This window comes from Polyodon spathula, chromosome 19 (genome assembly GCF_017654505.1).
Source record: "Polyodon spathula isolate WHYD16114869_AA chromosome 19, ASM1765450v1, whole genome shotgun sequence".
NCBI lineage: Eukaryota > Metazoa > Chordata > Actinopteri > Acipenseriformes > Polyodontidae > Polyodon > Polyodon spathula.
In genome coordinates this window covers 30,007,257-30,023,452 of record NC_054552.1, presented here as the reverse complement: position 1 = coordinate 30,023,452, position 16,196 = coordinate 30,007,257, and the positions used below count along the sequence as shown (strand labels likewise).

At 37.1% G+C, this 16,196-nt stretch overlaps 1 protein-coding gene across 2 annotated transcripts in view; it reads right to left on the bottom strand.

The window, feature by feature from the left end:
• Window positions 1-16,196, bottom strand: part of adamts17 (ADAM metallopeptidase with thrombospondin type 1 motif, 17) — a 79,959-nt gene that overhangs the window by 45,311 nt on the left and 18,452 nt on the right. For both annotated transcript variants that reach the window (XM_041218747.1, XM_041218749.1), the window contains exons 7-10: window positions 15,938-15,981; window positions 5,688-5,793; window positions 1,411-1,551; window positions 743-893 (exon numbers count right to left, since the gene is read on the bottom strand). In XM_041218747.1, coding sequence (XP_041074681.1) covers window positions 743-893; window positions 1,411-1,551; window positions 5,688-5,793; window positions 15,938-15,981 — 442 coding nt within the window. The remainder of the gene's footprint in view (window positions 1-742; window positions 894-1,410; window positions 1,552-5,687; window positions 5,794-15,937; window positions 15,982-16,196) is intronic.

Sequence of the window (16,196 nt, the reverse complement as noted above, 5' to 3'; positions counted from 1 at the left end):
ATTTGTGTCAGTCACACATCAGGAGCCATTAGCAGCAATTTCCAGAACATTTTTACATGAAAATTATATTGGTTCCTTTAAATCAATGATATACTTTTTGAACAACAGTTTATTTTACAATTTCATATATTACTTTTAGCTCTGCGGTCTGTTTCCCAAATCACTCCAAGCTGATTGTGCCATTTTCAAAAAAAAAAAAAATAGCCCTGTTATATTTATTAAAAAGCCAATATAATTGTCGTTGTTTGCCACATTTCCACTTCCCAAAGACGGGCATTGAAGTGAATATGCCAGCTACTTTAGTGTCGGAAAATGTTTTAAGTAAACCATCTTTAAAATATTGTATTTATTATGCTATCAACTGTTATAGATAATGATGCAAAATAATACTAGTGAATGGCAATACACATTTCATTCCAACACCTAACAAGAATGTTCTACTATATATTTTTACATAAGAGATATAATGATCATTACTATACAATACACTGGAACTCCAAAGTCATAGTTTTACTGCGTTTGAATCTCCAAGCATTTGATCAAAGAATAAAGTCTGAGCTCATCCAAACCCTCTGGGTGTTATTCAAACTGGAACTCTCCCAACTGCTGTTACAAATGCATGCTGTACAAATACACAGAGACTAAAAGAGCACAGAACACACGCCTTTTGAAAGTGAATCTCAGTTTCGGGTTTGGTTATCTTTTAATCCTGGAAACAGCAGCTCAAAAAGGAAGAGCGTACCTCCATATTATTGCAGAATGTGGCGTTGGTGCCAAACAAAATCTGGCACTGCTCATCTGCACTGTAGTGCATGCCTGGCAGCTTGGAAGGCAGCCTCACCACATGGTGACTGCGAGGATCCGTTTCCAACAGGCAGGCACTGACCTTCGACCTGTAAGCCACAGGAATTACACAACATTAGGAAGAAAGAATGACGGGAATGGAATTCACACAAACGTTACAGGAAAAATAAACCAATCCTCCACACTGAATCTTAACACAGGAAAAAGTGGCAGCAAAACATCACTTGACCCCTTCTAGAGCTATGGCAACAAGCACTGCTAAGGCTTTCACATTTCTTTATTTTTAAATCACTGTTTCCTTTTTAGATTGAGGTAAGAGAATACAAAGCCATAAAAAAAAAAAAAAAAAAAAAAAAAAACCATGTCAGTTGTGTACAACCTCTCTGGCGAACCAAGATGATGCATAGTTATCCTGAAGCTTTTTTGCAGCTTCAAACATGCTAGCTCCACAATATCTGGCGTTGAGTTGCTTCCCACCTACTTACAAAATCAGCAGGGTTCCTACCCCGAAATCCCACAGCGATTTCTTCACTTTCCCAGTATGTGTATTTTATGACGGATTCTGAGTTTGCCCCAGCAGATGGTTTCACAGTTTTCTCGTCTTACCTCAGGAAGCTTTCCAGATCATCCCGGCTGCAGGAGGACCAGGACAGGTCGCTGGGATTCCTGCCCTTCACCCACTCCCCCGACATGATGTGGGAGCGGCCAGCACAGGAAGGGTGGTCGTCGTCATGGCTGATCCCCATGCTGTTCAAACCAAAGAGTACAGACACATCACTGACTTTTCAAAGCCACATGATACTCGGTGATATCATGCAGCACAACGCACAAATAAAATTAGATGAATATTAAAAGGCTCCTGATCAAACTGCTATTAAAAAGGTGCTCTGACCAGGAATGCATCCCTTTTATTTCCTTAATTAACACAGGAAAAGCACTCCCAGAATGTACAGACCAATTTCAAAGGCAAAGGATTAAAAGTTGAAAATTAGAGTGTTTTCAAAAGTTCAAAGGCTGAAATGTAAAAGCATGGGGTTTTCTCGCTTATTAAACATTTATTGCAACACTATATGTTTAAGGAAAAAGGCTCTGGTCTTTGTCAAAAAACGTCAGCATGAAGACTGATCTTCTCTATCCTATCAATAAAAGGCCTTTATACCAAAGAAAGGAGGCAAAAACGGTCCATGTTTATAGCCGAAAATTTTGCTTTTATTTGTGGAATAACAACAACTTGAGACATTATAGCCATGGATACTTAAATTGAGTGCTAAAATTATACCCTAGAATGAACCACGATAGCTTTTCCTTTACTGCCAACAGTACATGGTAGTTATTCCATGTGTAAGCAATCTGGTGGCAAGGCATCGTTTTCACACCTACTGTAATAAACTAGATGTGCAACATCTATGACCTCAAGCATCCGAGTGACCAATAAGATGACTATCTCATATGAACAGTAGGTAGAAAAGGAGTTCTTGCTACCGTTTAAAAGAATCAATCTGTGAATTTCAATTATGTACTAGGAGTCTTGCACTATCCAGTTTCAATAAAAGTTTAATAAAACCAACGTATGCACTCTTACTTAATTAAATCATTTGCTCAACTCGTAAAAGATACAAGATAAATATAGCCAGTGTTTGTTCAGACATGTTTCGGCATATTTGGTATTAATATAAATGAACTGGAAGGATGTGTAAATCACTTCACAGTACAGACACCCTCCTGCTTTAATCATGCCTGTTGGTAAAATTCTATACAGCTGCTGTCACAGCCAACAATGCTTTAAGTTAACAGTTGCTTTACAAAACAATAAGAGTGTGTATGTCTTTGTTATTCCTCCAATTTAATGAAATATAACATTTCCATTTGTAACCTGAACCAATTTCAGGTATTTTACTGCTCAAGTGAAAACAGCCAACAAGAATGCAGTTAGTTTCTAAAAAATAATGGGGGCCAAAGCTGCCTCTCCCACTCCCGGTCTCTGTTCCAACCCTGTTCTAAATTGTTTAATTGAACCAATTAAACCTCCATCCAGACCTGAAGTAGTTCATGGCGTGGAATGGCCCTCCAGGCCCGAGAGTTGATCTCCCTGGTACATGCTACTACTATGCAGTGCCACGGTGTCCCCAACCGACTCAAAGTTACTTTCTCGCTCTATAGTTGCACAATGTTGTGTACCACAAAATTAGAAAGTACCAGATACAAGTATGAAACCAAAACGGGTATGATCTGTGGAACAAGCTTGTGAACATTTAAGCAGTTAAATAGATGCCTTTCTCTTTCAAAGGTTTCAATAGGAACATCCAGCCAACTTTTCGGAAAAGACAAAAACCAAAACAGTAAATATATCTACTGCTACTTTCCACAAAAAAAAACAAAAAAAAATGCTTTTTCAGTAAATGGCACTTGTAACCCTAATAGTGCCTGTCACTGTTTACAGAGTTAATACAAATGAGGGCTTTTCTAGTATCCAATATGTGGGGCTTTAGGTCTATAATCACATTCCCAGTAAAGCCAGTAATATATAAAAGGCAGGCTCAGCCAGCAGGAAGAAAGCTGCACTCTGCCAGCTTCTTACACACTGGCCATTAAAGCTAACCTTGGCTTGCTCAGCAGAACAATGCCAAATGTGCAATATTTCTAAGGAAAGCTGGCAAAGCCTCAAAGTGGTTGACAATTCCAATATTTTTTTTGGCAATTTGCCCAGATTGATATGGTGTACATTTTTCTTTTACGCTGCTTTAAAAAAGGTGTTCAACTCAGTAAACAGGATCATTGCACATCGAATAGCCACCAATTTTAGCATGCTCTTCACTTCCAAAACAAATGTTATTTTTGCAATGATTTGTTTAATTATGAAATCACAACATAGTTGGCTACTCATGGAATATGTTTGCACAACCAGCATGGTTAAACAAATATTGCAAGTGTGAAAAAGCTAAAGATGAACGAGTAAAGGCAGAGAAAAAATATGTATAGATTATATCCATATCTTCCTAGATCTATCAAAGAGCCAACTTCCCAACGTTTCGGTATGTTTAACATATCTTTGTCAACAAACATTGGAGGTATTTATAGGCTGTTTGGTGCCATAGTAACCACACATTTATTTCTCTTTAAATCTAATGTCTTTGTGATGTCATTCACTATGTAGCTAATGATGCAACAATCTAATATTCCTTTCTATTTAAACCTTCAGGCATCATGGTATCTAGTCTATTTAAATGTATTTCATAAACTTCTATTCATTTATATTGTACACTATCATTATAATGGCAGAAAGTCGATATATATATATATATATATATATATATATATATATAATATTAGTGCGTACACGCACACTATAAGCAAAATCTTATTACACAGTGGGATTTAATTTAAGGATAACTGGTGCACCATCTCTATGTCATTAAAATACACTTCTCACAGACCTCTTTACACTGAAAGAATAATTAAAGCAAAACACAGTAGAAATCTGACAAATCAAGTACGGTTCTTCCAGGTTTTGCAAAGTCACAACTTACACTGCTCAATAAATACCACCTAAACAAGCCGAGCCTTTATTTTTCACAAGCTGCACAGCAGTACTCTTATTTTTTCCCCTCAAAGGGGCTTGGCAGGAGGGTAGCTATAAAACTGCACAGTAAGGCAGCCACAGCCAGAATCAGAGAAATGTAAATGCTAAAGTGTGATACAGAGGCAGTGTGCATTTGCATCTATGTGTGTAAGCATAGGTCTCTGTATATGTGTTACTGTTTCTTTACAGAACAGCTTTCCACACCCTATATAAGGTGTATGCTAGGAGCAAATATGTTCTAGCAGGCAGCTATCTCCCCATTTATACAGTGCATGCTCTGGCTTGCTTAAAACATGCATGCTTATGTGACACACTGGCTTTGAACTGAATCAAGACGTCCCATTAAAAAATGGCTCTTATTTTGCCACACATGCATTACATCACACACTGTAAACATTTTTTTTTTTTTTTGGTTTCTTCCAAACTACAGTAACTTCCAATTAAAACATGCTGTTGAAAAGAACAGAATTATATGCAAGCCGTGCCAAACTGAATCTAAAAACGTGCAGTTTTTCCATATAAGTTTTCATTATTCATGTCAGGCGTCCAGCATGGTTTTATTAAACATTTTCCAAATATGGAATATGCCATTAAAGCCGAAGTCTATACAGTATTTTACTTTAAATGACACCATATCCTCCAAATTAAAAAACAAACATGTCAGGACACAGCTCAAGTGGACCGAATTCTAAGGTTTTCACTGTACGCTGCACTCCAGAATCAGGAGGAAAAGCTATTAGTCTTCCTCTTTAATGTTCTAAAAACAGCAGGTTCTAATAAAGTTGTTTTTTTTTTTTTAAAGTTAACATTTTTATACCTGATTTATTGTTCATTTCACTGTATTTTTTATGGTATTTGGAAACATTGCTAAATCATAGAAACCACCACCAGGATTAAATCAAGATTAATCATAGCAGCAGGATTTAGATCACTGAAATAGATGACTGCGTCTTATTCACAAGACCTGTGCTTTATGTTAGCCCCCCTGCATGTTAAAAAGATAGACTTAGTGACTCGAGTGGAGTGTAAGTAATCTAGACTATGTTGAGTAGCAGGTTCCTAAAAACCTCATAAGCATATTCTCTACTCTACTACTTGTATCCGTTACCGAGAAGCCAATGGCCATTTTGCTGGTCTGGTATCCAAGTCCTATCAATTGAATGACGACAGAGCTCTGCAGTGCACCTGTCATTGCTGTCAGCTATCACAGGTGTTTGGCTCATAACATCTTACAAACAGGCAGCCTGAACACAGCACTGGCTGTACAGAAATGAGCAGCTTGAGCTTCATATTTAACACTTACTTGTGGCCTAGCTCATGTGCTATAGTAAATGCCAGGTTGAGGCCATTGTCTTCCGCCAGCACACACTTTCTCTTTTGACTGCATGCTCCTCCAAGGTAGGCGATCCCTATTGGCAAATCAAGCAGAGAAACCATGTGAACACAGACGATTGTCATTATGCTACCACAACAGTTTTTGTACCCGCTTCTAAATTTGACAGAAAAGTACAGCCATAACAACAATTTATTTTCTCTCTTTCAACAAGAGGTTTCTATATGAAGTCACATATGTGCTTTGCTTGAATCAAAGGGAGTAGGCAGCAATAATGTAATTTACGTTTATCCCATTTTTTTTTTATGCAATGGCACAGCATATTTAAAATTTCATATGCAGCTATCCGACAGGCGAATCACAAAATATTACAAGCATTTGTCATTTAGATTTAGGGTCTTGAAATCCGCACACAAACACAGCTCCGTGAACTGTAATCACTGTGCACAGGAAGGACCTTTGTCAGCGTATAATGCTTATAATGATGGACAATGGTACAACAGCAGAAAATAAATTAACACAGCCACAATGTACTTGACTCTTACTGCACACCACTAGCAGGTCGTCCAAATAACCACAGTGCACACAGAATCCTAACGAGCAAGAACACCCATTTTGATTTACTGAGGTCCATAAAAAGAGGACGCTGTAGTGGTTTACTGTACATCTGGAGATGGGGGAAAGGTAGTATACTTCTCCTGGGAAATCTGTTTATTTATGTCGCTGTAGTCACTCCTTGTTTATCTCAAGTAGGTTGGACAAGGAGTGACTACAGCGACATAAATCTATATTACCTTTTGAAAAGGTAACATTAAAGTTTCACAGCAAAATGGCAAGTCTCTCCCTTAAAACAGGAGTCAAATGATATAGTGTTGGACATACGGCTTTACTCAGTCAATGTACTCAGGTGTAAATCCATTTAAAAGAATATTCTCATCTACATTTATGGATTGTATATTTTTTGTGCTCAGGCATACATTGTCATTATATTGTGTGGGAGAAGATTCCCCTCTAATTATACTAGGAAGTTGAAAGCTGTTGAGCAGATTTACGGCAGGGTGTACGAGCAAGACGAGTTGAGAACGTCTTCAGCTCCCCATTAAAACACCAATGAACAGGTTGAATATGCTACAAGATTGTAGTATATCTGTCAACGGCTTTATAATTTGAAATGAACAATTCCAGCACAAACAAAGGGAAGTGTAATCGAATGCAAACCATTTACACTTACTGTGCTTATCTGGGTTATATTAAAGAAAACGGATGCTCGACTCCCTCCTATACTCGGTAGTTTATTGTTCTCAGTCTTCACCTTACATGTATACATATATATATATATATATATATATATATATATATATATATATATATATATATATATATATATATATATATATATATATATATATATACACACACACACACACACACACACCACCATATATATGTATATATATGAGAGAGAGAGAGAGAGAGAGAGAGAGAGAGAGAGAGAGAGAGACACACACACACGGTATTACAAATATTTCCCAGCCACTGGATGAAGAGAGGCCTACTTGTTTATTGGCATGCAATTGTGTGAAAGCAGTGCAATAATATATGTGGCCATAGCGTTTGATGTGAAATACCATTCTACTCATTCATTTTTCAATTGCACACCATTTAGCCAGTGCCACAGGGGCAGGAAGTGTCCGAATCTCTCCAAAAATAAATAAATAAAATAAATAAATAAATAATTGGTTGTCTATAATGCCAAAAGATATTTCAATTCAACACATTAGCTGACAAAGAGAAACCTGACAAAAACTGTTTAGTCCTACACTCATGATGTCGGTATTGCAACTGTATTCGAAGGAAGGAATGATAGCAACAAAAAAAAAAAAGAGAGATAATTTAAATGAGGAACATTCAATGTTATATAATTTACTGGCATTCTGCTTGTGATGCTATCTGCTTAAAAAAAACACAGCAGAAACCAGCTCTGTCCAAAAAGCAATTCCTTGTAGACAGTTTGCAGATGTTGGCTCTCGTTACTAGCTAATGAGGCATTGCATTATAAAGACCAGCAAGTTCTCTCTGGGAATATTCAATAACCTTCATTTAAAAAAAAATGAAGACATAAAATTATAAGACATGTAAAACATTTACTGTATCCAACACCAGAACCAGAGAATCCAAAGATAAAACATAAAAACCCAGCACCCCTTTGAAACAGGGCAGTCTGCTGCCCCAGACATCACAATGCAGTAGATCAGCAATTCAGTCCAGAGCTTTGCTCTGGCATTTTTTATGCAATATTGAACTACTATGCCAGCTTAAGTCTTAGGAAGGCTTTTTTAGGCAGTATAAAAATAAACAAACAGTCGTCCACTCTGAGCCAAGCTTTACTGTAAACACACCATCCCCGAGTCGACTCATGTGAGGACCTGCGTCAGAGTCCAAACCCCATTGTTATTTTACCCTTCTGAATACTCAGTTAGTAATGCTTGGACTGAGTGGTAATTGGAAGGATTAAAATTTGGCATCCAAATCATTATCAAATGCAATAAAGGTCATGTTTTTGCTGCTCACCAAAAAGCAACTAAATTTACTCCACCCCAGTACTCTAATATTACACTTCATCAGATCAATCCTTGAGTCGGCTTACAAAAGTATAAAAATGAGATTTAACTGCTCACAACATGCCCCCTTTATATCACTGGACAGCAGTTTGTATAAATTACAAAAATCAGTGTATACAAGTTAATTGAGCTGCTTTGCTTTAAAAGTCATTCGGGTATTATAAGTCTGCCTGGTCAATTGAAACACGTCCGATTTAAAAGTACCTAAATAGTTTTTGCATGTAAAACTAAAATCTTTTTTTTTATTTTTATTTTTTTTATGGTTATTCATGTTGATATCCTGGCTGAATGCATGCTGTAGTGTCCTTTTTAAACTACCATCTATGCATTCATTCGCTGTCAAAAATAAATAACAGCTTCTGAATATCTGCACAATTATAGTTTGCATGGAAGAAAACAGATGTTTTTGCCAGTTCACTTTCACAAGGCAGTTTTATTTTTTACAACCATGCATATTTACTCAAGGACAGCTAATGTTAATAGAAAAACGGTCAATCTTGCAGCTAAATCTATCCTGCTATGTATTTATTTATTTATTTTGTAAAAGACTACTATTTATCAGGTTAGACCTGTCCAAGACTGGCATTTTGATTCTGCTCACGATTACAAAAGTGTTGCTGTTAGTTTATAAAGTATGACACAAGCAGGTAGCAGACAGTGTTTTAGCCTGGCTAATCTCCTGGACGCTCCATCTGTAACAAACAGAAATGTTTAACATAAAGTATGCCAACAGTGTCCTGCAGGCATGTAAAGAAACATTACATCTATGTCGTTTTTATTCAGTCATTAAACGGTAATGAGTTTTTCCCTCACTTTTAGAATCCGCTCACCACTCTTCCCGTCTATACGGCCCAAAATCTAACAGCTCAGCTCTGTACAAGACAAAGCAAGGCAGTTCCACATATCTGACATTTACTCTTATTCCTGCACGGCATCTACTCTTCCGAATCACCTCAGCGAAAAGTCCCTCAGTTGATTATCACACTGTCGCCACCCAGACACCCCAGTGACAACCAGTTCATAAATCCAGCCAGGCATGCCAGGGCACACAATGTCCTCCTCGGCTGCTGTACGTCAAAAAGCAAAACACAGGAAATGGAATGCCACCAGGAGGTCAGGGGGAGTTTATTTTGTTTTCCCCACTTGTGCCAGTATCCACATTCAAAAGCATGCCTCCTACTTTCATGACAAGCAAAAAATACTTGGACAGTTGCTAATCAAAGACAAGTATGCACCAGCAAAAAAAATAGCACATGCAAGCACTAAAACAGATCCCACATCATCATGCACAGAAACTAATAGTAACAGTGTGTTCGTTAACTCCAAAACTCATTGCATACACTTGGTCTTTGCTCCTGTGTAGCCCACATCAACTTAAATAATGCTCCGTTGAAATTCTTCAAGATCAGTTTTGATTATCTATCTTGGATTAGGCTCTCCTCTGTCACTCATGGATAAGCTTTGTCAAGCTGACAGTCAACACATTCCTGCTGTTGATAAACTTGTTCTGAAATGTTAAATCATGTCCTTCTGTTCAGTTTGTCAGCCAGCGTTATGACAGCCAAGCAAAGGGACTTGAACTTAATTTACAAAGCACCTTACTTATCACACATCCTGAGTGATAATAAAGACAGGATGACAAAGTCTGTGCTTCACAATATGTGTTCTTCTACTGCGGTCAAGGAAGATAGGTCATTCAAGGAAATAGCTGTATTAATTTGCAAATGTCATATGTAGGAGTTCATTTCAATTTTTTTTCAATTTTTTTTTTATTTTTATCACTGATCATGAATGCACAAATGAAAGTGAGAAACATAACCAGGAGAAATAAATGCGCATATGTCAGTATTTTATATATTATTCTTATTTATGAACACCCAGCAAAGGAACTATAAAAGGTCAACTTTCATCAGCAGGGAATTCAACATGTTACACACTGTTTTCATGAATTATGAACATGTGAATAAATGGTGAAAACTATAAGATCAATCAAGGCAAATCAACTTGAATAAACAGACTGGTTAATCAAAGTAAAATGTAAGAAGAAATATGTTGGAAAGCATTTATTTATTTATTTACAAGTTTAAACGTCTTTTTCAATGCCTCCATTGGGTTGTCTTCACCTCAAAGTAATCACTCAACACTAAATAAAGAAAATTCTTATCAAGGGTCCCACTACTCTGAACTCAGGTCCTGTGTGCTGTGCAGAAGTTAAAGATAATAAATAAATAAAATAAAAGAATATGCAGTTGCAGATTAAAATTAAGTCACTTGGTAAAGGCTGGGTATACCTATGGCCCGTTTAACAACTGTGACTTCTCACATAAGGCTCTCCCCTCTTCCAAAAAGTCTGATAGTCCGAACCAGGCTCATGTGACAAAATACCGAACATTTCCAAGCAAATCCTCAGGATTAACAGGACACATGAAGGAGCAGCCTCTCAACAAACTCAGAAAATATGCTGAACATGGTGCTTTGCTCCCAGCTAACATGCCAGTTCTCATTATAACATTAGAACTCTCCACTGCATCGTCAGTTGCCAGCTAATTCTGCCTGTAACTGAAGCTGGTGTTGCAACGCTCTGCAAAGTTTTCCACTCTGAAGTATCATTAACTGTAGTAGGCCTTGAAATAATGACAGTGATACGAACTGATGCAAATTGTACTCATCACACAGCTTTTTTCATGGGTGATTTAAGGAACAGTACTTAACCCTATTCCAGTTAAATCAACAAACTGACAATGTACTTTTCTCTGTCTAGTGAAAAAGTGTTGAGTATATCTCTCAGAAATGTCATTATTGAAAATGTCTCTGAAGAGATGATACACATGCAATGTCTCAAATGAATCTGGTATTGTCACACACTTACGCAAGCAGGTACAAAGTGAGCAACTGACAATTAATACAGATGTAGTCAGACAACTTTTACAGTAATTAACAATAATTTAATTTATTTAAAGTATGGGTATATAAGATCTTTTCTAAGTGACAGAGATATTTACTATAGAAGTTGCTTTACTTGTAATGGCATTCCCACAATTCAATGTAACCCCTAATTTCCAACACACATTACTACTAGGTGGTCAAAAGTGATTGAGATCCAAGCAATCTTTGAACTTCACTAAATTAGTAATGAATCAAATGCACATGAACAGAAGCTTTGCAGCACAATGAAATGTGTCTGTGTGATCAAGGAGAGGGGCGGAGGGGGGAGGAGTGCCAAGCATAAAGCCCCCCTATTTTGAGTAATGAAACAGTAAAGAGCAAAAGAAGACTTAACAGGTTTTAAAAGAGGTCTGATCTCACAGCCTTTCTGGGGTTTTCTCTGCGAAGAACAACAATGCTGTCAACTTGCTGATTTACAAAACTCATTTTATAGTGGGACTCAAGACTTTTCCATTAAATCAATGGAGGAAGGACACGGTAAAAGCAAAAAAAAAAAATGCATGACTCATGTCCTTCAAGGCATTTCCTCACATTCAGAATCATATTCTAGCAGTGCATGAAACTAAATACTTCAGTGTTGATTATAACATACGCAACTTCTACTGTCGTCCAAAAAGTAGAGATGATGTTTAAACCACCCAAAATCTTAAGGGAAATGTCACTTAGGATTTTAATTTAGATCTCCCCACACAATATTTAGAGCTTTGTTTACAGTGGAGTCTTTAAAAAAGAAGTACAAAGAAAGAATCTGACCATCAACCTGCATGCAACTTAAATTTGTATTTTAGGTTTTCAGAAATAACTTTCCGCATCTATACTTAGGATCCAAAAAAATAAATCAATCACACGTTAAAATGGAAATACTCCAATATTACGTAACCTAAATGGAAAAACTATGCTAAACAAACCATTTGGAAAGATAAACCCTCCAGAATGTATTCAGAACATTTCCAGTAATGTGAGTGTCTGCTCCAGTTTGATAACTGGGTTACTGGGCCTGATGACTTTAGAGCCAAAGTATTAAAAATATTAACCATGGCTGAAAACAGCTTTATGCGGCAACTGTCCTTTAATGAATCCCATTGTATCAGTCTTCTAAAAACCTTATTCTAGCATTTACATGCATACTGTAAACTTAATTAAACAATCCAGTTACATCAGACAAGGGCTTTCCCAGTGGTGTTACTGAGCCCATTTTAAAGCCACATTTATTTTACGATGCTTGGTCTAAAGAAAACAAAAGTAACACCAAAAGCAAATTTGAAATTGTCAATATGAATGTCGTCTCTCGGCTACATCTGACTTACCGATCAAGAGGAATGAAGATCTGTTCCTGCTTTCAACCACTTTAACTAAGCAACCCTGGAGAGAGCTGGAGGCAAGAACCAAGAAGGGAAGTCTCCATCTGGACTCATGGGCACCTGATGCAAACTACTACCGCTCTTCGTGTTACCAGCCAAGATCAGCAACAGGACTCAAACCACGGTAACGAACTGCAGTTATTTTACTAAGACACCCTGAGCTTTAGCACACTTTTGAGATTAATCTCCCTCACACTGCCAAGTCACCCATAAAGATTGCTATTACACCACAGGCCAAGGGCCATGGGGTTTGTGATACCTTGTGGAGGTCACCCTGTGATGAAGTAGACTTCTACCTGTGCTCTAGGTCTTAAGAATGTTCCCTTTTCTAATGTTCAGTCTGCTTCAGACTCAAATACAGAATCAAGTACTGTGCTGTTATAAATAGCAGTGCCTTCATGGGTCAACTTTCTCTAATTATCCGACCACACTGTGATTTTGTATAAATGGTATTCCCAAAAAAATCTTCAAAGCTGTAACAGTTCTTGGATTGGTGAGATCAACCATGCTAATATTGAATTAAGGCTCCTTATAAATGCCTTCATGTTTTGGGTGTATATATGATTTGTACTGTACAGCCAGAACTGTACAATAAAAATGTCTAATTCTAATCTTTGTCGACCAGAACTTGCCGTCTCATGCTTGACCCTGTGACTGACAAGGTGAAAGGTCACTCTGGCACTGCCCTTAACCCTTCGGTCAGAGAAATCTCAGGAGGTAAAAATTTGCTGAACTCCTCGGCTATTTTTAAAATTGCAGACCTTTATCTACGATAACAAAAACAGATCTCTATAAGCACTCTCCGCTGTAATTAAATAACAAGCATGTACTTTGATCTATACAGCACAGAAAGCTTCATATTAATTGAACAGAATGCAAACTGTATTGTGGCTAGGTCTGGTAATCCAGTCAACAGGTATCAATATAAACACTGGGTGAGGTTCAACTCAACAGGTTCATTGAGCGCTCCCCCATTGTTCTGAACCATCATGATTTCATTCTACGTTAGTAAGTTTGTTCACTCATGTTTGCATGTGGCATCAGCTTAAACATCTTGACAAAATATGAAAAAAAGCCATGCAAAACAATTAGTGCCTGCATCCTAGAGACAAAGAGCTATAGGAACAAAGCATACTCCAAAGTATGGGCAGTAATAATGCTGAGCAATGAAACTGCGAAAGTAAAATCTTGCAACACCTCATCACAGCCTTTTTAAATTCCAGTGAAGCATTTAAAAGGGTCTGAAGCGATCCGTCAGTCTGGAACTAATAAGCCCGTAACACTTTAAGCTTGTTCATTTGTCATTGTTCCAAACATCCCATAGAAACATTGACAGCATAATTATACCGTAGTTTAATCTTGACTTCATGTATTTGGTAATCATTCACATATTATTGAATGTCTATTGTAGAGCATGCTGGACTCTTATTGTACCCTGACAACACAGCTAAAACAAATAACGTTCATCCCTTTACATTTCTTTTGGTTAGCCACCACATTAGGACTTCAGGTTCAAGGTTGTCATACTTGCTTGTATTTTTTGGTTGGGGAAATACCGCTGAAATCAGATTATTAGAAGATTATTTTACATAATTAAAATGCAATCTTGTGCCCGGGTTGATGTTTCAATGATTGCCTCATTAGTCTCATGTTCATCATTTTCAGCAACAAATGTCATGATCACACAGCATTAGCTGAATGCAGCATTTGTTTTAGCTAAGATGTTCTTAACACTGAAACAGCATCCTACTGTTTTCTGAGGTTCTGTCATATTACAGTACTGACAGCAGGCACTACAAGCTCACAACACATTGTTAGTTTACAGCAGTTATATAAATCTGAACTTCCTAGACGTCTTCTTCTTTGCTTTTCTAAAGTTTTTAGCTGATACAAATATGTTTGTGCAGCTTTCAAAATACTGTTTTGGTCTACAGTTTTGTTGCTGTTTTTTTTTTGTTTGTTTTAATGAAATCAAATGCTGGAAGTTATACTGTATCCCTAGTAACATAATACTTTCTCCTTTAAGTGCAAACCAGACTGCAGTCTGAAATGAACGGGACCGTCTGTGTTAGTATCTACTCTATTGTTTGGGCTTGCATTCAAACTAGAAGCATTGGCTTTAGTTTTCATGTCTTCAGGGAAAATGAATGCAAAGCCTTTTTGCACAGTGCACGCTGCACAGAAAAAAAATAATGTTGTCATATTCAAAATTGATAATTTTCTCTAATGTTATTATATAGCAAATAGCTAAACATGTAAATGCTTACCTGAAAAACAGTAAATGCTAAAATTGTAGAATATTCAGCTGTTTATGTTCACCTTTTAAAGACATTCCACTTTTACCATTAGTGAATTAAATCAAACAAATTAAAAACAAATAAATGACCAAAATAGCAACACACACGTGAAATGTTCCTTTCTTGTACTGGACTGAGCAATCTTTAGCAGAAATATTTCTGATCTTTGAAGCAGCTAGTGTCTTTTGTTGAAGGAATTTTAAAGAAACTGTGCAGTTCTATGCAGTGTGTTCAATTAGCAGAAGCAAACTAAAACCGACTGCCAGGTTCCTAAATGCAGTCCAACAGGTAGTGTGTCAACAAGGCACACGTATGCTGTATTTATTTTTAAGTGATAAAAATATGCATATTTATTCTTTCAGAAAAGGGAATTTTCAAGGGGAACTACATATTACATGGCAATGGGTCCATGACACAGAAATCGTGAAATCCATGAAACAAATACAGACTTAATTATTGGGAGTCTTATCTCAATTTCGAAAGTTAAAAAAGATCGGGCCTGGTTAGTTGGACGAGGACCCCCATGGACAACCAGGTGCTGCAGAACGAAATCTTTAGCCACAGAACAGCAGGGTCCATAAACATCTATAAAACATGCTGAGCTTTCCCTAATGTCAAACAGTCCTCTATTCCCATCCGTATACCTATAACTAAGAGCCACACAGATGCTATGGTTGTTCAGGTTTGATTTGAATTGCAATGGATTATATATTAAAGGAAACATCAGCTGTGGTTAAGTACAACACAAATTTTATGACATGCAGTGTTGTATACTGTAGTGTGGTTACGCTACTGCATTATTGAGTAGTGAAGCTCACACTCTGCAGACTTGTAATACACATTATCTCAGAATATGAATGCTTTATCATGTGTTTAGGTTTATGTAATTGCTTGCAATTTATACAAAACAAAGCTGTGTTTAACTGGTCACATTAAATCAGCTGTGACACCTTCCATTGAAATGAACATACAGCAATGTTGAAATATGCACTTACCCACTGTATCACAGGGTTCATCTTTATGCACACAGAAATCTGTCCTAAAAATCAAAATACACACACAGGTTAGATAAAGAGAACTAAGAATGAAGCATCTAAAGAACAAATCAGCCTGTACTATTATTATTTAAATTATAATCAGGATACATCTGTTACTTACCCACAGTAAATCTAAGTTAGCCTTAAAGCCAAAACCAGTCCTAGTCCAGATTCTCAATGGAGTACACTGTTCTGAATAACTAGTGATAAAAGTGGT